This window comes from Diospyros lotus, unplaced genomic scaffold (genome assembly GCF_014633365.1).
Source record: "Diospyros lotus cultivar Yz01 unplaced genomic scaffold, ASM1463336v1 superscaf1, whole genome shotgun sequence".
In the NCBI taxonomy this organism is placed as follows: domain Eukaryota; kingdom Viridiplantae; phylum Streptophyta; class Magnoliopsida; order Ericales; family Ebenaceae; genus Diospyros; species Diospyros lotus.
In genome coordinates this window covers 6,581,868-6,609,222 of record NW_026267104.1, presented here as the reverse complement: position 1 = coordinate 6,609,222, position 27,355 = coordinate 6,581,868, and the positions used below count along the sequence as shown (strand labels likewise).

The 27,355-nt window shown below is 36.0% G+C and overlaps 1 protein-coding gene across 1 annotated transcript in view; it reads right to left on the bottom strand.

Moving 5' to 3' along the window:
- LOC127792965 (ABC transporter C family member 2-like) overlaps window positions 1-27,355 on the bottom strand; it is a 50,859-nt gene continuing 23,504 nt past the window's right edge. The window contains 14 exon segments of the mRNA XM_052323668.1: window positions 1-409; window positions 1,045-1,471; window positions 1,612-1,857; window positions 9,731-9,852; window positions 10,918-11,674; window positions 18,357-18,680; window positions 19,155-19,335; window positions 21,395-21,614; window positions 21,617-21,779; window positions 22,019-22,171; window positions 22,289-22,387; window positions 22,953-23,153; window positions 23,670-23,810; window positions 26,737-26,904. Of these exon segments, the coding sequence (XP_052179628.1) occupies window positions 312-409; window positions 1,045-1,471; window positions 1,612-1,857; window positions 9,731-9,852; window positions 10,918-11,674; window positions 18,357-18,680; window positions 19,155-19,335; window positions 21,395-21,614; window positions 21,617-21,779; window positions 22,019-22,171; window positions 22,289-22,387; window positions 22,953-23,153; window positions 23,670-23,810; window positions 26,737-26,904 (3,300 nt within the window). The 3' untranslated portion in view covers window positions 1-311.

Genomic DNA, 27,355 nt, shown 5'->3' with positions numbered 1-27,355 from the left:
TAAATGGCCTGGCCTACAAAAATGTATGCATCTTTATCATTGGGTAGACTAGACTGCATGGAATAAGTGCTGCAATTTTTTCTGTTTAACAAAGCAAGCATTTCAACACTGCTTTATGTCTGAAAACTGTGAACAAAATTGTTCACCAAATGTTAAGCAACTAGTGGAGACTGCGAACAAATCTTAAGGCAGAATTGCATCCTGTTCAGCATCTTGCAAACAAGATATCACTCCCCATAGTTTACAGCCAAGTGGACATAATTTGAACTATGGTGCGGTAAATCCTGGAACCAGAGGGGTACTTGCTCTCTTTATGTGTCAATGCTGTCCCAGTCAATTGTTCTATCAAATTCATTATCTGATTGGTGGAGCCACCTATTCCGAGCCAGCCTGTTCATTATTGCAACACCTGGAAAAAAAAAAAAAAAAGATTAAAATCAGGAAAGATTGCTAAAAGTTATTCATGAGCTTCGTAATTCAATGCCAAGTAAAGAGAAAATAACCATTTCTAAGGTTAAAGCGGCATGTGTGCTGTTAACAAGAATGAAATGTTCTTCCAAGTGAACAATATCAGTTGGGATAAATGGGGGGGGGACAGAATTCTAAGTACAATATCTAAACAAGATAGAAATGAAATGTCCTTCCCTTGCTGACAATACCAAGATTAACAATAAGGTGACATAAAATGAAATGGAATAAAACAAGAAGAATAAGCGTAAAAGGAAGTAACTTGGAAATGATAAAAAAAACATTCATCAAATCGTAAAAGCTACTTGGAAATGGTAAAACATTAGAATTACGTGCTAACTTGGTCTCCGTTGCTTAATTTTAGTTTCTTTATCTTTCAGCATTTCTATGTCAGCAGAAACTATTACTCTTCATCTTATTCCATTATTTAGAACCGTACATTGTCAAACAATGATGAGCGGAAGTTTTGTCCAAACTCTTAGTTCATCCAAGCAAGTACTCTTGAATCCATAGTTTAGGCACCGATCAAACAATTGAAATCATACTTTGTTTCACTTAAGGATATTTAATTTGTACCTTCTATCATTTTGTAGAGAGAGGACCACCATCTGTCACTAGGAACATGGTATTGATTCAGGGTCTCTTCAATGACTTTGTCATGCTTTCCTTCCAGAACTCCTTGTAGAGTCACAACTGCATCTCTTGTTTTTTGAAGGATATTGTTCGCATCTTCAGTTTCCAACTGCACTAGGTCATTCTGTGATGAAGTGAGACTGACAGCAAGAGCAAACTGGGCAGCTGCAGCCCAACGAGAAGAGGCAAGCCATCTTCTCTGTCCATCTAACTGCCTGGTCTCTTCACCCCCCACTTTGATCTCCCCATCCTCCCTGAATACTAGGCTGCGTAAGTACTGAGCATTTGCAGCACCAGTACTTTGAACCATCTTAGAGAAAGCACTACGATCGTTTCGCAGCAGCTCCTCAGGGGTAGCATATTCTACAATCTGAACATAAGGCACAGGAAAAAAAAACAAAAACAATAATAGATGAAAAAAATATTCCAATAAACCAACTTCTAATCATCAATCTAAGTATGATAGAAGATGGTAACTTTGTGTTCTCATTTCCAAATTGGATAACATACCCGACCAGCATCGAGCAGAAGAATTCGGTCACAATCAATGATGGTATTTAGACGGTGTGCAATAATGAGCATTGTACATGATTTGAATTCTTCTCGGATGGTTTTCTGAATAAGAGCATCAGTTCCAACATCAACAGCAGCAGTTGCTTCATCAAGAACAAGGATCTTTGATCTGCGAAGTAATGCACGGGCAAGACTTAATAGCTGTCTCTGACCAACACTGAAATTCTCCCCTGACTCAGAGACCTTGACACATCAAAATAAGAATTAGTGCAGTTCAAAATTGAATGAAGAAATTCGAAGCAGGATATATTATATTGAAGCTTTTAGGGTCACAATGAAACTAAATTTTTAACCAACCATGTCAAGGTGATGGATCAATTTCAAACCAAATCAGTTGGGGCCACATCACAACTGGATAGGAGCTTAATCAACCAGTCATGAAATCTACTGTTCCCATCAAACATATTTTCATTCTAATTCATTTTTGCATCTCATATCCAGACTAGGTTTTGAATAAATGGAGTAATAGGTAAAAGCACATCAAAGATGATTTTTTTTTTCTTTAAAAACTTATTTAAGAATATACTATGATTCCCTAACTAACTAGAAAAATGCTTCACTTTTGGCCACGCTGGAAGCAGTCTAGTGTTGTGATTCTACAAGGGATGAAATCAACCACTGGGATCAGCGAGTTTCTTATTAACTCCTCAGTCCCAGTGGCAAGTTACTGTAAAATGAGGGGTAAAAAAAGACCTAAAAACTAAACAACCGCCTGTGGGACTGGGGGTTTGACACCTGCCAGTGCCACAAACAGTTTTTCACAAGACTTTCACTGATTTGGTGGAAAGTGTAGTATTTTGCTAAATAGTTTTGAAAGTTGATTTTTTTTTTTTTTTTTTAAAACAAGTTCTTAAAGTGTAGTATTTAAAAGAAAAATCTATCACAGATGAGGGGAAAAATCATTGAATGGAGATGGCTCAGCTAATATTCTTGAAGGAGGGGCGACATGACTAGTTCAATCGCAAAAGCTGAAAGCTGCCAGGCAAAAGAAAAGTTGTCTGATGGCAGCAACCTTGTACAAATATGCTGACAATATGTTGGACATCAATCTACTCCCAGCACCCTACATTGTCAAGACTAGCATTGAAAATGACCCCATATTGTTACCCGAATAGTGGGTGTGCTATATTTTCAGTCAGAGCAGCTCTAATATGCTTTAAAAAATGAAGGAGAAGGTATCACCATAATCATGTCATTCACGTTTTCCAGTTAAAAGTACCAAAAAAATCACAAGCCTTAATCCCTGTCAAGACCCAAGGGTTTTAATAGGGCTAAAACCCTAACCCTAAAAGTAACTATGTTTTCCAGTAATTACCTTATTTTAAAATTTACTAGTATTTTCCTATAGTTGTATTTTTCTGTTAGTTTGTTATTTTCTATAAAGTAACTATATAAAGCTACTGAAGACTGCTAGTAGGATATGTTTGAATTGATAATTGAATTCAGTCATTTCCCTCACATCAATTCTCTCTTAATTTCCCCCTGATCTCTCTCCCGATTCCTTTGATTTCTCTCTAATCTCCCCCTTTCTCAGTTCTGTCTGCAACTCTTACCTCATTTATGTCTACTATCTCCCCCATTTCTGTCTAATTCTCCCTCCAATCCTCATATCCTTCTGTTCTTGGTCCTAATTCCCTCGGATTCTTCCAATTTTCTATCAAAACCCTAGGCTAAACCCTAGGTACATGACAAACGAGCTCTTGTACGAATTTTGAAGACGAAGCAGGTTTGGTGATTTCGATTGTGATTCCAGCAATTTCCTAATGGTTAGGCTCAAATTTTGGAGGCACAATTGAGCAGCTGGATTAGGGGATGATTGGAGGGAAATTTGGAACTGATCTCTGTTCGATCACTGTAATCCATTGGCCCACACTTCTTGGTTGTGATTCCAACAACTCCTAACAGCTAATCCAGGCAATTGTGGAAGGCATAATCAGAGTCAGCTGACTAGCGGCTGCGATTCTGGTAATTTTAGTAGCGATCAAGGTTCGACTGTTGATAGGTGATTCCAAGTAGGAGATTCAGTGAAGCTATTCTAGAGGCAATTATCAAGTTGTTGATTCCTCAATTCTGACTGTTGACAGAGGCGAATTCAGGATTGCTGAGGTTAGATCTAAGTAACTCCTAGGAGCAATTTCAAACAAGGCGGATTAGGTCTACTAAAAATTAGATTCAGGTTCGATTGGACTAGAATCAGTTCAGAGGCGATCTCTGGGGGCTGTAACAAGACCAATTGAGTCATAGGAGGCTGTTGAGCAGTTCCTTGGCCTTCGACTTGTCCTGCTCGTGAGATTTCTGCCATGGCTGACAACGTACGCATGAAACAATACAAGTTTCAACGATAGCAGAAGAGTGCAACAGTTTCAGTTGGATACAATAGAAATCATGAGGTGACCAACCAGAATTATGGGACATGGGAAAAAAAGTTTGAAAGTACTCAGACAAATATGTGAGGAAGCCAGCAGTATGTTATGCAAGCAGTTACAGGAGTTTGCGATGATCCTGTCTAAGATGTATCAGGTCAATATTCCAGTTGAATTCTTTGATAAGTCGGGAGGAGATGTTTCAGGTGACTGTCTCGGAAGTTCTAATCAAGAGATGATTGATTTAAACAATCAATTATCAAGATTGAAAGACCATAATAGAGAACTCTTGGAGGAGGAAATTGTTGAGAGTGAGCCCCTGGAATATTCTGGCAAACATAAAGAAAAAGATGTTGAATTTCCTAAATTAGATCAGGAAATTCAGATTGAAAAATCAGTCAATGGTGAGGAGGTTGGTGTTGGAGTCCCCTTGCAAGATTCTAATCTATAGGAATTTAAGGAACAAATTGAAGTGAACCAGTCAATAGTAATTCAAGATTCTGGAGATGAAGAGAGACTGGACAAGGAGATCCATATAGACCACATTTTACAATTTCAAGAAGCTGATGATTCAGTGGTTATGCAGGCTATAAACAGATTAGAGATGAGAACTGCTATGAAGATAGTTTTCATGCATCTGATATTCCGGACAAGGATATTGATTCATCAGATAATCCAGCTATAAATCATGTCAGGGATGGAGGTTGTGATGGAGGCCATGTTTCAACCATTGAGGAACTTGTGGACCTTTCTCATCCCTTCCTATGCAATCAGGGTGTCCGGACAGGAATGGCAGTTGCAGGAATTGACACCAGGCACCATTGGAGGAGAAATTTGTTGAAGATAAATTTTGGGTGTACAACAACGGGCAGGAAACAGGTCAGGAGAAAGAGTTTTTTATTGTTTTGTTTATTCAAATTCCAGTTTGTGACCTGCAGTATCAGATCAGCTCTTGGCTGGCAAAGAAATTTGAGTCCCTTGTTATTATGGGAAAGGGTATTATTGGAGATATATCTTCCGCTGAGATATCTTCCAATGTTGGAAAGTACGTGGATTTGATAAGGAATAATGGACACAACTTGTAATTGGAGGACAACTATGGAAATGAATTGAAGCATGCTTTACAGTTGGAAACAAGGTTTTACATGAGTTGGACAATTTAATTTCTCAAGGAGGGATGGTATTTTGTGCCAGGAATGCAAAATACTATTATGGAGATGCAAGAGAGCATAGCTTCAACAAATAAATCTCTAATGAGATTTCAGCTAAGGGAAATAGTTGAAGAAGCCAAAAGTTTTATTGTGAAGAACAAAGCTCTTACTGCTGAGTTTGTTCTTACCCCAGTTGGCCAATTAGGATTTCTGTCACCTCTATTGAAGGAGGAATTGAGGACTAGAATTTGTGCTACAACAACTCCTAGATCTAATGCTCTCAGGCAGCTTTTGTTTAAGTATCCGAAGCGAATCCACATTTCTCCGTTGCTGCATTTAAAGGTTATTGAAGATATTTTTGCAAGTGAGAATGGAAGTTGGTTTGTTTGAAATCCATTAACTGCCGCTAAGGATGCATGTCTTTCGTCTTTAATTTTAATAGATGGGTATTTCCAAACATTCAATGTGGTTAATCTCTCTTTGTACTTGCCGGACGTGGATTTGTCCTACCTAGATCAAAATTCGAGGTCGAATTTTTTCTCAAGTGGAGGTGAATGATGCGGTCACTAATTAAGACCCGGCCCAAGGCCGACCCGACCAAATCAGAGCAGTAGCGCCGGAAAAGTAGCGCTAAAACAATAACAAACAGTATTTTAATACTTCTTAAGTTTTAGAATTCTACTTGATTTAGGATTCTACTTCATGTTTCTACTTGATTTAAGATTTTACTTCATGTTTGATTAAGGTTTTATTTTTATTAGAATTCTAGTTAAATTTTATTTAGGATTTATTTCTATTAGGATTCTAGTTGACTTTTACTTAGGATTTATTTCTATTAGGATTCTAGTTGAATTTTATTTATAAATATTAGATGGATTTGGATTAGCCAAACACTATAAATATGCCTAGAATCTAGAGTTTGTAATCAAGTTTTCTCAATCAAACTTTTAGCAACCTATTTTGGTTTTCTTAGCAAAACTGTTAAAGGTTGTCTCGAGTATATAGTAAGAAGAAGATGATGGCAGTAGCAGTGAATGATGGCAATTCGCTAGAGTTCCTTTTGAAGATTTTAGATAGAAGTTGCAACCCAAACTGCAATTAGTTATAGTTTGGGGGTTAAACTGTAAATATCTAATAATATTCATTGGGATATCCATCCACTATTATAAATAAAGGGTAAGGGGTAACAAATGGAGAGAGAGTTCTCATTTTTCTGTTTGTAACGAGTGTTGATTGTTTATGAGAAAAAGGACTAGGGCTGTTAGCTTTGTAATCTTGAGGGAAAACAATTGGGAAGCTCAGGAATAGAAGGGAGAGAAGGGCCACTACTGTACTAATCGATTTCTGGAAATAAAGACTGCTCTCAGGAGGATCTTAGAGGCTGGATGTAGTGCCAATTCAATTGGCATGAACTAGAATAAAAGTTTGTCTTCTTATGTGGTTTGAATGTTTTCTTTCTTGTTTTGTTTTATGCTTTAAATTCTGTTATTTATTGATTGTTTGTGTTATGGTGTGTTGGGCGGTGAGTTATGAGTGTTTGGAGGGGTGTTTGATCGGTTTCTTGGAGGGTTTTAAGGCTGTCAGTGCTCCCAATTTATAACAAAAACAAGTCTTGTTTTTGCGTCTTCTTGAAAGCCAAGCTTCGGTCATTGAAATTTGTTCTTTTAAGAGTTTATTTTGGTATGTTTTTTTCACACACGTGCTAGATGCTGCGTCAGGTGGTATCAGAGCGGTTCATCAACCAATCAGATAGCCAATCTTGAAGGTAACGGTAGCAACCAACCTCGTGACGGTGATCGGGGGTTGCCCGCGGTTTGGAGAGCAATCGAAGAACAACGGGAAATAACTCGTACAATGCAACAACAATTAGAGCGAATCCGCAACCAATTGGGCATTTTACAACAAGTTAAGGATAATTAGAATCGGACTAGTAGCGTGAATCAAGCCGGCTACGTTAAATAGGGAAGACCAGCCATTAATCCTGTCCTCATTAATCCTAGAAGACCAATGATAGATGATAGCGACGATGAGGATGATCTTAGTCGTATGATAGCCAACCTTAATGGTAAAGGGGTTAAGAGGAATTGCGTAGCAACACAACCATAGGGGAAATGATGAGTATAAACTAAAGAATGGTTTTTCAATAAGTTTGGATCTTAATCTCAAACATTATGTTGTCCCAACAACCTCAACGTTTGCAAACTCAAGTCTGGTTTATAATGCTAACATGATAGAAACTCCAAGGTTGTCGACTCATACTGGGGTATTTTCCAATCCCAAGGGCTCAGGCATTGCTTTGCAATCTAAGGACGGTGGTGATTCTTCTGATCGGCCTGCGACTGTAAAGGAGATAAAGGCCATGGTAGCAGATCCTTCTACAATTTATTCAGGCTTTGACATGGTTGAATCGAAGACAATAAGAACATATTTACCTTTGCGATTACAAAAGCAAGATGGTCACAGGGGTCTCTTTGTGGATAGGGGTGTTGGATCTCCCAGGCTAGTTAACTCAGGTAGTGCAACTTCTTTTGGTATTAATTTGAAATTTGATTCCGAAACTAAGAATGATGTAGCAGCTGCTGCTATAGTTGATCAAGGGCTTAAACCAAAAGAGGATTCAAGCATCAATATTTTAAGTAATAGAGTAACTGTTGGTAGTCATGGAATAAGCCTCTATTCGAAATAGTTGCAAAAGAATACTTCTCAAGGTAAGAAAAATCTACGGATGAATTCGCAAGCTATTGAGAAGTCAAAATCAAGAAAGCTGATGAGAGGAGAAGGACTTACAGTAAGATCTACCAGATTAGAGAAGCGCTCGAGATGGAAGGTTCAACGTCCTCAATCTAACAGTAATAATACAGTGGAGGAAGAGGGCAACAAACATGGTGATGGTTGAACCCATGCCAACGAAGATAAGGCTAAGAGGGGAAGGAAAGTCTTTGCTCATGTTCCCTTAGCAGAAAAGTTCAAGCGATTCAAGAAGATGTCAAGCAAAAGTTGCACAAATAAAAAGTACAAGGCGACAACTGACAAGCATAGGAAGCACAAGATATTTAAGGTCGGAGATGAAGTCATGATATTCTTGAAAAATGAACAGATTCCAGCAGGAAAACAGAACAAGCTCAAGCCAAAGAAAGATGGTCCTTACAAGATTCCAAAGAAGATCAATGATAATGCTTATATTGTGGATTTTCCTAATCATATGGGTATTTCCAAACATTCAATGTGACTAATCTCTCTTTGTACTTGTCGGACGTGGATTTGTCCTGCCCGGATCAAAATTCGAGGTCGAATTTTTTCTCAAGTGGAGGTGAATGATGCGGTCACTAATCAAGACCCGGCCCAAGGCCGACCTGACCAAATTGGAGTAGTAGCACCAGAAAAGTAGCGCTAAAACAGTAGCAAACAGTATTTTAATACTTCTTAAGTTTTAAAATTCTACTTGATTTAGGATTATACTTCATGTTTGATTAGGGTTTTATTTTTATTAGGATTCTAATTAAATTTTATTTAGGATTTATTTCTATTAGGATTCTAGTTGACTTTTACTTAAGATTTATTTCTATTAGGATTCTAGTTGAATTTTATTTACAAATATTAGATGGATTTGAATTAGCCAAATACTATAAATATTCTTAGGATCTAGAGTTTGTAATCAAGTTTTCTCAATCAAATTTTCAGCAACCTATTTGGGTTTTTTTAGCAAAACAAATCTTGTTTTTGCGTCTTCTTAAAAGCCAAGCTTCGATCATTGAAGTTTGTTCTTTTAAGGGTTTATTTGATGTGTTTTTTTCACACACGCGCTACACGCTGCATCATCTGCTCTCTTAATTCTCCCTATTTTTCTGTCTTATCTCTTGCCACTTTCTGCCCTCATTCTTGCCAGTGGCTGAGAAATCACATTCAGATCCAAGAATCATAAAAACACTCAGCATTACCTCACAGCACCAACTCTCTAGCCAAAATCTGATCCCAGAGCCATTAACAGCCTCAAAGAGAATATTCTGAATAAAATCATCCTAGACTTTTACAATGCCCCTCAGATCCCTAAACCAGAAGGCAACAGAATAGCACCCGAAGACCAATCACCTGACCAGTTACTGCACTTTCTATTTACTACTTTCCTTCACAGGCTGTCTCTTTCAAGAGAAAACCTCCAAATTCATTTTTGAGAAGTTTCTTTCCTTTTTTGTTGGCTAACATCTTCAGCCCCCCCCCCCCCCCCCCCCCCCCCAAAAAAAAAGAAGCATATCATTTTTTGAACTAAGAATATGGTACTTCAATTCAATCCAAAGATCCCTCCGAATAAGAATCCCCTTAAGCTTCTCCAATTCATTGACAAAAGGGACAACATATATGAGGGAAGGTACAGTAGGAAATAAATTATTCTCCTTAACTTCATTGGTCTTTCAAAATAACCAAAGGACAAGGACAAGATATGGATGATAACTAAAATCATTCACAGAAAAACAATATTCACATAAGAAATTCCCATACCAAGCCGGAGATAAAGCTTCAATTAGTGCATATACAAACATATACCTCTGCATACAGCCCCAAAGAATTCCTTCTGATCACATCCTTTAGGTGTGCCCTCTCTAGAGCCTCCCAAAGGTCAGCCTCACTGTGTTCGTTAAAAGGGTCAAGATTAAATCTAACAGTTCCTGAAAAGATGAAGGAAAAAAAAGATTTAAACAATAGAATGCAATTTGAAAATCTTATCAATTTCAAAGAAACTCAAAAAGAAAAAAACAAGGTGATAATTTAGTATTGCCTCGTTTGAATGGATATTAAGAGGAGTATCTGAAAGTTAATACAAAAAATCCAACTATTTTATTGGCATTGATTTTCTTGATAAAGTAAAAAATTAATTTATGCACATTCAAACACAAACCAATTCTCAATAAGGGCTCTTCACCACTCCCTTAGAATGACACCAGCACGAGTATTAGACCTCACCATAAAGATATATAAGTTTACCACATCATATAATTTTTCTTGTTGCTCCCTCCTGACTTTCCATATATATTTAAATACACAACTCAACACAAATATTAGCAATTGTCAAAAAAAAATTATTCTGGACATGCACACTGTTGTTCACACTTAAAAATTCATGTTCCTCTAAAAACTTGCATCCATGTTCTTCTCACACAATTGTCAAATTCAAACCAATTTATTTCAATGCACTCACATGAAGTTGGATCAAAATCCAAGGCATCTGTACTATACTTGAAACATATTGATATTAACTATTTACCAAAGAAGTTTCCAATGGTAGAACCAGGATTGCACCAAACAATTTAAGCAACCAACTGCAAAACTTTGGATATTAGCATCTAAAATATCATTACCACTTTATGGGATTCTTGGTGATGTGTAGAACAACTATATGATGCATATACACTTGGACTAGCACATGTATGGATCTAGTTATTATGAACATAATGGTAGCTTGCAGGAAGTACCACGTCGCGTTCTTAATGCAGTAACACTTATGTTAGATAACTGGAACAGAGAAAAAAAATTCACCAGCAGAACCATCTTAAACACGGAGTTGATAAGAACCTACCAAATTTTGCAGATTTCCCTTAGAAGATTAACAAACATTCAAAAAGTAAAACATAGTAAAAGATATCATATAAAATCAAGTTAAGAGAAACTTTCAGAAGGTTGACCAAGTATGAATAGAAACATTCAATGAATTGCATAACCTACAATAGCTGTACCTGAAAAAAGAACAGGTGCTTGAGGTATAATACCCAGAACCTTGCGGAGATCTGTTAATCCAAACTTTGCAATGTCATAATCATCAATCAGGATTCTACCTCGTTCCAGTTCTACCATCCTAAACAGTGCATTAAGCATGCTAGATTTTCCTGCTCCAGTTCTTCCAACTATTCCAACTTTATCACTTGGAGGTATTGTGAAGGACAAACCATGTAGGACTGCAGGAAGTTCAGGTCTGTATCGCATGACAACATCCTCAAATTTTATGGATCCGGAGGAAGGCCATCCTGGTGGCGGTCGGTTGTTGTCAATAACAGATGGACCCTCGGAAGGCAAGTCAATATAGGTGCCAACCCGCTCAACAGCATTTAAACTATTCTCAGCCATACTGGCAAGTCTCAGCACAGCAGTTAATAAACTTGTAATATTTAAAGCATAACTAAGAAGCAAACCCATTGTAGAAGCAAATGCCTCCTGGTTTACTGCTCTTACATTCTGCATGACAGCAAAAGTTGCTGTAAGCCAAATCATGAGGCCTCCCAATGCTTCCAAACGGATAGCAAGCCACCGGTTTGCGCTCATGTTCACAAGAGTGAACCTGATATTATTGTCCATGGATTTCCCATTAATGTTCTCCATTCGGTCATATGCTTTGTATGCACGAATAGTTGATAGACCATTCAATGCTTCTCCAAATTGTGCATACACTGGAGATCTGGTTATGGAATCTAAGCGCTTCACCTCACGAGATGTGCTCTGCAAGAAGAGAAAATGCTGAAGTGAACAAAACTGAAATATTTTCAGGAACTCAAATATTTCTCAAAACATTTGAGCATGACAAACTTAACACACCATCTAAGAAGTACAAAAACTTCACTTTGGGTGTCGTAACCGTGTTTGACCTGTATCTAACTTAGATATTCAATGGGCACTCCCAATATACCTGTCAAATAGTGCCAAATTGTATTTCTTAATTTTTTTTATTATTTGTTTTTTATCCCCACATAGTGGGATAAAGGCTGGATATGTTGTTGTTGTTGTATTTGTTTTTTATCCACATTTTAGACACACGATGAACACTTTTAAGATAACTGCATAGGTATGTCTTAACAAGGTTTTGAGAGCTTTCCACAAGGTTCATTTAACAAATATAGCAACTTTTTGGCTAAATAGCTAGAAAAAACCAATAGTTTTGTCACAATTCTGACCAAAAAATAAAAAGCAAAAACAATTGTTTATTGGTAAGCTATAATCCATGTATCATATCGCACTTAGTGGGATTAAGGTTTGTCGTGTTGTTTATGTTAAATGATGTTTATGCCATTATTATTATGGTTTTAGTGGTACCTTTATATTGAATTATAAACTATACCAATATTAAAGATTGAACATTATATTCACATTGGATTAGCAGTACTTATTTAATATTTTATGGCTTTAATGATGCCTTTAAAATGAATTAGTAGAATATAATATTGATATTATAGATTGAATGGTATATTCATATTGGATTAGTAGTACTTTATCAATATTTTTAAGTGCCTTTTCGTTGTTAAGTTGATTACATTTTAAGTGCTTTATAATATATTTTTCTTTTACATAAAGAATATAAAATATCCTGATTGTAACATATTTCTACTATATATGTATCCTTATCTTTTCTAACTCAACATATCTTGTGTCAGTTCCCATACCCATGTCTATCTACATTGGCGTTTCTTCAGAAGCCACATAAGGGAATTTTTGTACATTGTAATTCAACTAAACTATAGCCCTTGATAAAATGGAATTAAAAAAAAAAATAGTATATCAACCCCAAGTAGTGGGGAAAATCTTATTTGAGTTGACTGCAAGGTGAATAAGACAAAAGTGAACCTCAATGTACACTCACACACACAGTTTCCCCAGGTAGGTCATGACGGTTATAAGGGTGTTCACCACATGATATGTAAAGCAGCTACATCCATTTACCAACTGAATAGTGTATATAGCCTTTTCTTGTAGAAAAAAATACTCATACTATAGATGTCAGCTCTGTTTTTTTTTTTTTTTTTTCGTTAAACATTTTACAATGGAAAATAATTTTCATATGGACGTGTAGATGAAAAAATTATTTTCCATCCTATTTTCAATGTTTAGTTTGCATGTAAAAATATTTTCCAAAAAGATGTTCTTCATTGGTTGGCACAAAGAAAACCAATAAAAAACTTTGAATTTTTCTATGATGCTCAATAAATCAAATTAACATAAGATGCTTGTGTATAAGTTTCTTTCTGAGTTTCAGAAGTCAAACATTCATTTCAGTTATTATTGTTTGACATAAAGAAAAGGGAAAGGTGTTTTGATGGAAGGAAGAAAATTTATGAATTTTTTGAGTGAAAAAATAAAATGGCTTACTAAAGTTCATTTGGCAAGTCATTTTCCCATTTTTTATGTAAAAAGTTTTTATTATAAAAATATTTCACATATTTTTTGACGTCCAATTACCAGAAAATAGGTAAAATATTTTCCGTCAAAACAAACAGAGTTTCTGGTCATCCTAACTTTGGCACAGGGATGTTGGTCTACAACCTTACTCAAATGCCTGCACAAGTAAGCTAATGCAAGAATCTAGGAAACACAGACACTTCCAATAAGGTGCCATCTTGTGATAAAACACTTAAATATGCCTTCCAATACTAACACGTGACTCTTATTATCTTTTGAACTTTCTAGAATCAAACACACGTGACCTCCAAAGTAGTACCATATTAGAAGCTTAAAAGGATAAGTCAAAACCAACTATAACGTAAAAAATGGATTTATTACTTCTTCATTCCTTCTCCGTTTAGAAGTTTTAGTTTTAAGAATCTTTAAGCCAAGGCCTTCAATTGGTTTACAAATAGAGCTTTCTAAAATAAAAATTAGAAATTTTGTTCACACTTTTTCTCAGACTATAGCATGTGAAAAAAACTTCTTACAATTTTGATTATAATAAAATACAAATGTATTTACCCTTCAAAAATATGAATATGTTGTTATCTAAATACAACAATATTTTTTTTTTTTTTTTTGTGGGAGACCATCTTGTTGAAGTATGCAGGTGACTCTCTTTGTCACGTGACTTGGTAACAAGAGCGTATCTTGGTGACAAGGGAGTCTCAAGATGGCTTGTGTTGATTTTTCGATTTCATTCGATCTTCTAGCAGCACACCAATCTGATGCGATCACGTGACCGACTAACTCATTGATAACAGAGTGAGTGGCTATATTGTTTGCTCGTGAATCTTGTTGCCACTTTGATTATTTTTGCATATTCAGACAAATTATTGGGCATAACAATTGCTCTCCACTCTTGCCGTTAGGTTTCCCAGTGGAAACAGTAACCATCGTCTTGCCTTCTCTCCCACCTCTTCTCGCATCATTTCCTTCTTGGATGGTGTTTTGCTCCTAGTTATTTGAGATGATGTCGCTCCATCCAAGGGTTCTTGAATTTTGTATTTTCGAAGGGTCTTCATTTTATGTAACCCATTGGTCCTTTTGACCAACGTTTTTCTTAAATGATGGTCCCTCGATCATGTTCGCGCATTCATGTGCTTTTGATGCTGAGTTTGTCTCAAATCATTCCTGCACTTTCGCATTTTGGCTTCCCATGTCGTTCTCTCACTCTATGCGCTTCTGGTTCTTGGCTTGTGTCCAATTCTCTATGTAACATGTTAGCATCTCACATAATATATAAAATTTTGCAATTAGTTTTTGAGTCCTAAATCATTCAAAACCTTTACCGCTTACGCTTGACTTTTGCTTAGAAGAGAAGAGACACCTGTGCTCCCCAATTCTTTGTTGATGATGGCCCTAAACCATTCTCGTGCTCTTTGCATTTTCGGCCCTAATCTGGTCTCATGCACTTTACGCTTTTGCATATTAAGTTTTAATCTGGTCTCGTGCATTTTGCACTTTTCGAGTTTAGGTTATGCTCGATCGTTCTTGTGTATCTATCGCTTTTGATTTTGGGTTATCCTGGATCATTTTTGTGCTTTAGCGTTTTTGGTTCGTAATTCGATCTCATGCGTTTTGCATCCTTGATGCTAGGTTTTTCCTTTATTATTCTGGCGATTCTTGCATTTTTTTAATTTCTTGAACCATTCTTGCGCTTTTGCGTTTCGATTTTTGAATTGTTCTCACGCTTTCGTTCTTCAATTTTTTTAACTATTCTCACGCTTTAGCACTTCTGTTTTTAGATTGTTCTCATGCTTTTGTGCTTCGGTTTTTGAGTCGTTCTCATGCTTTTACACTTCGATTTTTGAACCGTTATCGCGCTTTTGCGCTTCCATTTTTGGATAATAAGCCCTAGATCGTTCTTGCATATTCCACGCTTTGATACTAGGTCTTTGATTGACGAGCCCTAGACCGTTCTCACGTATTTTACGCTTAGATATTAGGTTTTTCTTGCTTGTCGGAATTTTGGCCCCCTTTTTTGTGCATTCATTGTCCTAAAAAACAAAATACACAAAAGGAGACTATAACAAGGTGGAAGTTATTTTATTCATGCATCATTACATACATGTCAAGACATTTAAACCTGCCTGTGATACCTCCCTAAAGCATACATTTAGGCTCTGGTTCTGAAGTCTCTTGTGGGCCTTAGGACTTCAAGCAATGAAGCTCGCTTTTTTGAGGAAGCTTCTACTTTTTTATTGCTCTTCTTGCCTTGAATTATGACCCTGACCTCCATGGTAATCAGTATGTTCTTCCCCCCAAGCTCATGTGTCCACAATCTCTGCCGATTCCCCTTCTTGGACCAGTGCTTCTATTTGATTTTTCAAGTCTTGGCATTTGACTGTAAAGTGGCCATGAGTACTGTGGAATTGGCAAAAGACATCCCTTTTCCTCCCCATAGGCTTGTCAATCTTCTTGGGGAATTTAATTAGGCCCAATCCTTCAATAATTGCCAGAATATTGAAGCATAAATCTATGAGCAGGGTATAATCTTCAAATTGGAGTCGGGAAGTACCATCATGTCTTTTGGCTTTTTCTTCCCTCAAGGCTTGTCCCCTCATCAAAGTCTTTTCCGTTTCTCTTCTTGTCCCTATCTGCATTTCGTCCAACTGTTCGCATTACTTCAGCCTGTAATATATACTTGCTGGTCCAAGTAAACAAATCTACTAGCGTTGCAGGCTACTCTAGGGGTAAGGATTCTGCCAACGTTACAGTGGTATCAGTGTCGTCCCTTGGAGCACTGCAGTGGTTCCCGCGCTAGTTTGTAGATCCTGTACCTCCAGTGTTGCGTTTCTAAAATGATCAGCATATTGTTTGAGGGTTTCCTTGCTACCTTGTCGGATACTATACATATATGTGTAGTCTTCATTTCTGTGGCTGTTAATAATGAATGCTTTAATGAATTCTGCCCTCAATTGGTCAAAAGAAGAGATGGATCCTTCAACAAGACCATTATACCAAGTGCGGGCGTGATTTGTCAAGGTTAGAGGAAAAGCCCGACACATGATTGCATCCTCCCATCCATGAAGTGGCATCAGGGACTTGTAGCTCTAAATGTGATCATGAGGGTTGCCCTTGCCCAAGTACAGAGATAGCTCCAACATTTTAAATTTCCTTGGCAACAACCTTTTTTGCTCAAGCACTTCCTTGATCCTCCTCCTCATGTCAGCTATTTCCCAGACCCTAAACTCCAAGGGATTCTCAGTCTCATCATTCTTCCCTGATCTTGACGGGGGTCGGTCTCCATCTATGGATGTAATTGCCGTCGTTTCTTGATGTTTTCCTCTTCGGGGGCTTCGTCTATCATCTCTCAATCTTCATCAGTCCTCATCTCTTCCTTGGTTTTGAACTTGGCGAGGAGGGGAATCCCGAGAATGTATCCTTCATGGGGAGACCCCAAGGGAGTCCCTACAGTAGCTTCCTAGTAAGAATGGTCCCTTGGCTCCCCCTGTTGGGTCACGTGTAGTGGAGCCATTTCTGGTACAAATTTCCTTAAGGTGGATGGTATCACATCGTGAGGAACCATATTTTGCAACATTCGACCATTTCTCAAATCACCCATATCCCTTTGAGGTGTTGCTACCACAAGGCTTCATCCTCCGCCCAAGGAACCATGGGCGCAACTTGTTTCGATGAGCCTAGGTGACCAGAAAGGTATGTCCCTGGTGGAGCAAGTGAGACATTAGGGTGCAAGACTTGCAGTTGGCTCTTCGATGAATGTTGCAAAGAGTCCTGCGGAGGTGGGTGAGTCTCAGCATCTGGAGAGGTATGTCGATTGCTTCTTGTTCAAGCTATCCCGACTGAGTTTATTGACTTTTTGATCTTTTCCCACAAACGGTGCCAATTGTTATTGCCTAAATTTAACAATAATTTTTTTTTGGTGAGAGACCCTCTAGTTGATGTATGCAGGTGACTCTCTATGTCACGTGACTTGGTAACAAGGGAGTCTCAAGATGGCTTGTGTTGATTTTTGGGTTTCATTCGATCTTCTGGCAGCACACCCATCTGATGCAATCACGTGACCGACTAACTCATTGATAACTAAGTGAGTGGACCACTCACTCAACCATATTGTTTGTTCATGAATCTTGCTTATCACTTTGATTATTTTTGCAGACTCAAACAAATTATTGGGCGTAACAGAATAAATACTCAATTATGTCATGAACAACCAAAACATTAATATTTTGAGGAATAATGATTATTTGTTTGAAAATTGTCCTAAATGGGAGTCCAAATTGATTGTTGATGCAAGGGAAAATGGGCAAAGAAAAATTTGAATTCCCATTTAGGACAAAATTTTGGACACTCTATGCCTGTTCTATTTTGGTGTGCCCTCCTAATGTTGTAGTAGGTTAAGAATTTATTTGAAGTGATGCTAAAAGATCAACATACTAGGTTTCGTGCCCTTGTTCTATCATGTTTGTGCCTTGAAACCATAGATGTGCTTATGCATGAGCAATAAAATCACTAACTAGTAAGGGACTATAGAGAGAAGTTTATGAAATAAAAATGCTTCAAGAGATGAAGAAATGGTAATCTCAAACAAAGTCAGAGAAGGGCGATAAGATTTTTTTTCCTTCTTTAATAACATTTCTGATAGTCGCACATTGCACATACAAAAAGAAATTATTTTCTTCAAGCAAAGGAGACGTATAAGTACCCGACAAAGTCAAATCAATATAGAGTAAGATGCTTGGCTAAGGCCATAAATCAAAATATTACAAGATATTGGTACCACCAATACCAAATTGTTGTAGTTATTGAGTTAATAAGGTTTTTAAGCTAAGAAGAAAATTATTAGGCTGTCAAATTCTGATGGAAGTGAACTCTTTCCCAAATTATATTCCATTTAGCAATTCATGACAGTCAATATTAATTTGTTGGTGTGCCAATGAGGTGAAAAGTGTTATGCTTTCAGAGCAAGAGATAAATGCAAACAAGACAAATTTTGGCATACCTGATAATACAGATAGGCCGCATAAAACAAAACTAGAAGTGGCATTATGGCCCATAAGGACATGGTGCTCACGATTCCTATCAACACAAATGTTGATAAGAGCTGAAATATCTGGCCCAGAAACATATTAACGAACACTGCCACAGTCCTATCAATGTCACCAAGATCCTTAGCAAATCTATTAATAATCCGTCCAAGAGGATTTGTGTGAAAGAAGACCATTGGAGCTTTTAAAATAGAATTAAGCATCGCGTCATGCAACCTTCTTGCTGCATAAAGGCTTGATAAAATCAACCAAAACGAATTTGCCAGAGTCACCAAAACCTAGGTCCAGAAGACATATGATTAGTCAAGGGAATATATTATCTTTATCAGCATAGAAAATTTACAACTATTCATGCAGTATGGCACAGAAGTTTAGCATATAACAGTGAGACAACAAGGCACCTAAGTCATGATACAAAGAGCTGAGCATTAGAGTTCAAATGTCCAAGGATAGGTGATATAGCAGCAGTAGAGGAAAAGGAGAGACAACAAGGGGAAAGAGCAACACCAACAGTCAGTCATTTCTAAAATTGTTAAGACACATGCATGCACAAACAACACATACAACACAAAGATGCATCCATCAACCTAATGTTAGATATAGGCCAACTAGGAAGCAAATTGGAAATACAATGAAAAAGAAATTCCCTAAGACCTTTCTTCAATTGCCATCAATTGATTTGTTTTGATTTGAATGACAAATAATTGTTGAACTTAATTCAAATCAAATTGACATTCAACTTGAAGACATACTTGACCAAATGAAAGAAGAGCATAAATCAGATTGTAGAAACCAGGTGAATAACGCTTTGATCTGCTCTGATCTGTCCAGACGCTTAACCATGTGCTACTGGAAATTCGTAGAGTTTCTGTTAAGACATAGCACAATAAGAGCATCACGACTACCCATAGACCTCCTAAAGCATCCTTGTACCTGCAGAAAAGGACATCAAATGTGAAAAATCAACTAATAATTGCGCCAAATGTCACAAGAGCTCTGTAATATTATCTATTGAATCAAATTTGAATCAAGATTTGATATTGGAAAGAATAGGAGCATTGTAATATATCCATCATTTTTGGCACCCATCACAGATCAGGAAACTGAAGGATACTGGTATTTTAACTATAGGTTATTAACCCTACAAGTCATATTATAAAGAAATGGCTCCATGGGAGTGAGTGGTACATGTAGATTAATACTTGCACAACAATATTATATAATCAATTTGTTGTATACAGTATACCTACAAGACCAATGATGAAGCTATCTATATAGAAAGGAGTCAAATGGACAGGAATAGAGAAAAGAAGAAAATGTTCATATAGTTTGGAAACTTGATGAAATTATATTAATAGAACCTAGCATGGTAATGAGAGCTTGGTCATTTAGAAGGCTAGCAATGCCTAAGAGAGTTAGCTTTTGGTAGCTGGAATACGTTACGTGCAGATGAAGTGGTTGGTGTTAAAGCGACACATAAAATTTAAGGAAGAATGAACAAAGTAGAGGAATAGTTTTTTGTGATTCATGCATACATAAGAGAATGACAGGAAATTCAAGGGATAATGGACCATTAGAAGACCAACCATGCTTTATAGTGAGGAGTGTTAGGCAATTAAGAAATAAACCAGCTGTAAAAATGAAAAAATCTTGAATGATGATGCCAAGATAGATGTATAAGAACACCAACATACCAAGCCTTTATCCCACTATGCAGGGTTGGTTGCTAAGATGGATGTATGAAGAAACAAAAGGAGAAAAGAAAAAAACAAAGGAGAAGGTCAGAAATGGAAAAAAAAACCTGTGATGTCAGATTATAGAGGTAGCAATGTGGCATCTATTTGAAGATAATATGAGACCAACGGTTGAAATGCTTTGGGCAACAATAATGTAATTCGTTGTTCACTTTTGTTTTTGGAAGCCTACTTTATTTATAGTTGGGATACTTAAATAATACTTAGTTTTTGTAAATAAATGTCTTAACTGAGCAAGCTGCAAATAGCAAGGATGAATTTAAGAGAAGCTATCCAGACAGAGGAGGCACTCTAGGAGGAGTGTCACTCTCCAAATTCCTATCCCCGGAGAGTTCTGCCATTTTGTTGTAAAGAACACCACAAAACAAATGAACAAAAAATCCTCTTTCCAATGGAGTGCCAAATGAGCTTTTCCTTCCCTTGTTCAGGACACAGGGCCCATTGTGAAGCATGTTTATCATAGCATCCATTTAGTCTTGGAGATTCTATAAGTCATAATGATTCTACCTAAATTATGTAGAGCAAGCTACACTCACTCATAGCCATCTCATCAGCCCTAGACAAAATGAAAAATGCAACGGCAGACCTTTCCCTGCAGCCATTACCCAACTCAAATGATATTCACACAAAAATTTCACCTCAAACCCACATAATTCCCCATCAGAAACTAGAGACATGTAGTAGAGTAACCATCCCTGTAGACCACTCACCCCATAAACAATCACATTACTCACTACAGCCCTCATCCAAAACCATTCCCTCTTTGTGGCAAACCTCAGACTCTCCTAAAAGTGATTTGTCAAAAAAAACCAATGCTTTTATTCCAAGCATTGTGTTGGGATGCTCTCACTCTTGCCCAAATCAATATGCCATCCGAGATACAATCAAGAACACACCTCACAAATCTCAACTCTCTCTCTTTCTGAATCCTCACAAACAACATAAACAAGAAATTAGCAGAAAAACAAAACACAAAAAAAAGAAGAAGAAAAAAAAAGAGAAACAGAAAAAAATTAACAAAAAATGAATTAAAAAAAGGAGATCATATGCAAATAACAGGTGAGAGACTGGATACTGTACGCTCTCCACTTCCGAAATTAAAGCCCCTAACCACCTTTTGCAACATAAGGAAGGATTCATATTCTATTTTTCTGCAGAAGGTATTATAAATAATAAAGGACAAATAACCAAAAAAAGGGACATATATCTTTGAGTACATAAGTTCCTGATTTCCTTACCTCTTCAAGACTTTCCAGCTGACAACACCTGTTTCCCTCTCTTCCTGCTTAATAAGAACAGATTTGCCTTCTTTTCTTTTATTTTTGTCAGTTGCATCTTTAGGCAACTCAGTGGTCACTCCATTTGCAACAGGTTTTGAGGTCTCATTACTGACCTTTTCAACTTCTTCCTTTTCAACCTCATATTCTTCCATTTTTCCAGCACTTTCCATCAGTTTCTGAAGAGAACACCATTATTTGAGAGGTATTCAAATGTTCCTTCCTCTTTCACTGTACCTTCATGGACCAGTATAATTCTATCAACTTGTGAAAGAAAATGTAGCTGGTTTGTGACTAAAACTCTTGTTTTTCCTCTCAGTTCTTCTTTAATGCATTTCTCAAAAACCTGCAGAAAATGACATAGTCAACAACACAAAGGGAAAAAGAAGAGAAAAAACTTGAAAGAAGTGCCACATTCATTTTTTTTTCTCATGAGTGCTGCATTCATAAAATAACTCTTTTCACTATTCAAAAAAGTTTCATGATTGTATTTTGCAATCCAGAGTCAACTATTAGTAGAAAATACATGTGTAACAAAAGGTTATCATGAAATTATCACATTATTATAAATGTCATTGTGATTACCTGTCGAGCCACATGAGCATCTAGTGCACTTAAAGGATCATCAAATATGTAAACATCTGAGTTGGAATATACAGCTCTTGCCATGGATACTCTTTGCTTTTGACCACCACTAATATTAACTCCTCTTTCACCAATTTCGGTAAGATCACCTCCCTAGTAAATAAGCCATGTGGGGTACACTAGTTATTAATTTCAGAAGCAACTCATGATTTAAGTTCATAATACTATTTCATGAGAGGTATTAACAAAATAATATACACTCATACTCACAGGCAGCAATTCAAGGTCATGCTGCAATGCAGTGACACCTATTGCCTTTTCATATCTTGCAGGCTCAAAGACGGACCCAAATAATATGTTCTCCCGTACCTTAATAGTGAAGTTGAATGTCATTCTTGAGAGTAAAAATAATAATATAAAAGATAAATTTAACCCCTATCTAACAACTTAAGCATTTAGATGAAATGGTAGTTAACAATTCAACATGATATTAGACTAAGCAAAAGTCTCGAGTTCAAACCTCATTGATGACCCAACATATCAATAGTTGCATAACCAGTTATGGAGTGAAGTCAGGCCACACCATGAGAAGGTGTGTTAAGAGTAAAAATAATAATAATATAAAAGATAAAGTTAATCCTCTATTTGACAACTTAAGCTTTTAGATGAAATGATGGTTAACAATTCAACAATCATAAATAAAAAACAAAATAATTTAACATCAAGTAAATAGCGAGCCCTCTGAAACGACTGCAACCCTATAGCTTCAAACACAACAATTTTCCTTTTGGACCATGTTGGTAAAGGTATAAACATTAATTATTTGTTGTCTTCATACCAGAATAAAGAATTAAAAGATCAACCAATGACCCGCAGCAAGTATAAAACATTACAGATATTTGATACAATGGAAAACAAAAATGTGTTTACTTACTGTTGCATTGAAAATCCATGAAACTTGCGAAACATAAGCAACTGTTCCTCGTAGAATGACACTTGAATCTGCCACAGGAGGAAGCTCTCCAAGCATTGCCGATACAAGAGATGTCTTTCCTTCTCCAGTACTGCCAACAATTGCTACCAAGTTACCCATTGGTATATCCAGATTAATATCTGACAATGTGGGTTTCTCTGCCTGAATTTAAGGATGAAGAAAAATAGTAAAAGTAAGCATAAGGTAACATTGTGTCTGGCGAAAGAATTTGAATACTACTAGCTTGCATAAAATGGGAAATGCAAACTCAAGTTCATAATATTCCAATAGCCATTGAGAGTGTGACTGTATATGAAATGATTAACTTCCAAAAAAGCATTCCACAAATAGATTGCTGGCCTATTTCAAAATGTACAAACAAAATAGAGTCAACTAGACCAGCTTTAAAATAGTGGTATTTATTAATGGAACATGTTTAAGGCTATCCATGTTTGAGACTATATATCATATTCTGAACCTCTATGTTGAACTTGCTCCAGGCCTTGTATGCGACCATTAATAAAATGCTTAGAAGGTCCAAAAATTTGAAAATTAAGTTGATCAATGAGAATATGAACATAACATATTCCTAGAATAGGAGTATGCATGCTTGTCAATGTGTATACTTATTCTTTTGAAAAAAAAAAGGAAGGAAAGAAACATGACTATAAAGTTAACCTTTGAATCCCAGGAGAAGTATCCATCCTTGATGGAGATGGCTGGAAGTCCAGGTTGAATGGGCGGGTTGGGTAGAAGAATTCTCTCCTCAGCTAAGAGAAGTTCCTCCAGACGTTTTAAGGATACATTTGCATTGACAACCTGTCAAAACTACAGCAGAATTAGAAGTCCAAAAACATAGACCAGATTTTTGGCTTCCCCCACCCTCCTTTCCTAAGGCAATGGGATGTTAACCAATAAACTTAAGGATAAACGCAAACAAGGTATATTCATAAGACTGGTGATTTAAAGATCAATAACATTTTCAGAATAGAATCTACACATAAAAGTAAAAAGGAATGCAGAACTAAGTAGTTAACCATCATTACTCCCAAAATGAAAGTCATATTCAAAGTGACTAAATATATCACAAAAGAACCAAAATGACAGACTGGTGGGAGGTCCTGGATATATTATTTGGCCTTAGGAGCCAGTGAGTTCTCAGCTAGTGTGCTCCAAAGGGATATATGTTCACATCTCGTCAAGTGCTTGCATGTGGTGTTGCAATATAAACAAGCTCATCAATTCATAGACATTCTGCAAAAATTGCATCTCATAAGCTAAAAAAACAGAAAAAGAAAAAGAGGAGAAGCAGCATAAATGAACTTGCAGACTCCCTGGCACGATGTGTCGACCATATTGTAAGCTCTTAACTTACTGCACGTTAACTTCAGAAAGACCTATGCCCTACATATCAGTTGCATCTTTTATGACTATTTGGTAGAACCGTCAATTAAAACTCCCTAAAAACTCCATACATAAATCACATGCTTGAATTCAAAGTTATGAAAATCAAGTCATTAAACTTCAGCAGATTCAGAGAAAAGAAAAAATATAAGCTAATTCTACAAAACAGCACATAAAGCCTAAATCTCACTAGGTGGGTTGGCTACATAGATTTTAGCTCACTAGTCATCTAAGCAGATTTACCAAAGCAGCAAAGCTCAAACAAAATTATCGTGCAAGAATTGACTTCAGATTTCATTGAAAGAGTGGTGGACATATAGAAGAGAAAAATCTCAGTGCAGGATGCATTATGGGTTAGTTTAGTTACCAAACAGTTACCATTTTCCATCATTAATTTTCTACTTCATCACCAGTTTTCCTTTTGTATAGAAAATTTGGAAAATGCATTCAATTGTTAAATACGGACAACTACTTTCTTATCTTAAAAATTGAAAAAAAAAAATATTCCAAGTGGTTATAAGAAACATAATTCTAACTATTATATAATGCAATATATTGTTAATAATATTATATAGCATTAAAATCTTAATAATTATATTATTATGATTAATTTTATAATATGCATTATTATAAAATGAACGGTCATTGTATATTCAAGATATCAGTAATATGATACTATTAATTATAATAATTTATTAGTAATAATATTATATTTAAATAATGAATTATGAATAAATTAGATTGATGATATTATAACTTATCGATACATATTCATAATAAATTATGAATAAATTATTCTTTTTTCTAAATTTTACAAATTTTATAAAATAATATTGTCGTTACTAATTTTTTGACTACTAATTATTTTTCAATTTACTAGTTATCAATATTTTTACTATCATAATAATAATATTTTGATACTACTAATATTATAATAATATTAATTTCTAAATTATAAATTTTAGTATTATAAATTATTTATCAATAATCAAATTTGCTATTTACTGATATCATTGATATTTTAACATTATAAATATTATTATGAGTAAATTTTAAAATCCATATTTTATTATTTATTCATATTAATATTGATACAATTATTGATACAATTAATATTAACATTGCTGAGGTGGAGAAAATTTTGAAAAACCGCTTTCATTTGGCTGAAAATTAGTGAGAAATTTGGAAAACAACTTTAAGTAGTTTTCCAATCTCAGTTCAAATTTGGAAAACTGCATTTTCTATTTTCCATTTAGGAAAATGTTGTATTTAAACATGTTTTCTAATTTTCCATTTTCTATAGAGCAATTTTTCAGAAAACTGGGGTTATTTTCCACAACTAAACAAACCCTCTACATCCCCTACGAAGGATAAGCACTCCATAACGGATGCCATATCTATAACTAACATGTATGGCATCCAACATTGTATTAGACTAGTTAAAGTACTTGCTAAACATGCCATGCAACGTGTCTTATGGTGACAACTAGTCAGACCCATGGATATGTGTCCGACACATCATATGCCATGAATTTCTTTAAGTTCGATCTTTTGTGAAAGTTGGAAGGCTGGCTTTTTTTATGTTCTATGAACACTGGATGTTCTATTTTTACCATAAGTAAAATAATATTAAACAACAGAAATTGCCTCAAAAGAAACAAACCTTATTCAAAGGAGATGAACCAATCAAATTTAGAAAACTTGTATATCTGTACATAAAGAAAGATCACCTAACAATTGCACGAAAAACTCTAGAATGAAAGTGTGTCTCTCTCAACCACAAAAGACAGAAATTAGAATGACTATCTTAACATATCTTCTATTATCTCACGTCAAATGCACCTAAAATAGAACAATATCCAATGTTTTTTTGCGAACTTGGGTTTTTCTATTTTTGATGGGTAATTTATCAACTAGTTGAACTTAAATGTTTCCTACATTTGTGAGGCAATGACATGTTTGATGAAATAGTTCCATTTGGATATTTAAGTCAATGGATGGATTTACAATTGTTTTTGCAAAAATTTTGGTGTTCTATAGGTAATTCTTATCAACAAGCTAAAAGATTACAAATTATATTTTGGACACTGTATCTGCAACCTCATTTTCTGCAAATAAGCAAAGTCTCTATTGTTCTTGGTAGCAGAAATGAGGCAGCCCATTTGCAAAGCAAGGGTACGGTTGCATTCAAAAATAACTCTCCCTACCTAACCCTCACAAAGCAAGTAGGCTCATGTAATGGGGACACCCCTTCTTATGAACCATATCTGTTCACGTGCTTTTTAGTATATCCCCTCAACCCTTAGTAACGGCACAAAGAAAAGGACAGAAAGTGCATAACCTGAGTTATTATGTTTGGAAGCATGAATAATGGAAACCGTAGCACTGCAAACAAAGAAAGTGATGTAAATGCCCTTGCAGGTGTCAGATCTCCTCCAAGCAAAGTGAACACCCCAAATGAAACCACAATCACAAGAACTGGAATGCTGTTTAGAATGAAACTGTTACACTGTAAAAAGAAAGCATAAAATCAGTAAATCCCAAATTAGCATGCTTAAAAGCACAAATTTTAGAAAGTAACAATAAATGCTATTCTTTCATCCTTTTTGGGTAACTCCTCCAGCATTGAAACTACCAGAGTGATAAATAAGGAAAGCTTTTTTAATGGAATTGCAAATGTACCTTTAGCAAGAAGCAAAATAAAATATAATATAATATATATAGATAAGAACATTTGTTCTTTTAAGAATTCCTATTGTAGAAATTCATTTCGAAAATTCGAAAATTGTTAAATTGTTGGCCACCAATTATCGTTTACATTATCATTTTTACACTCAGCAGATCTCCTCACATGTGACAGATGTCACTATATAATTGGGCCAAACAAACAAGTGCAACTATTTAAATATTTGGGCTGACAGGTGAAGTTTGAAACTAGGACCTTAAACTGAATCTGGTAC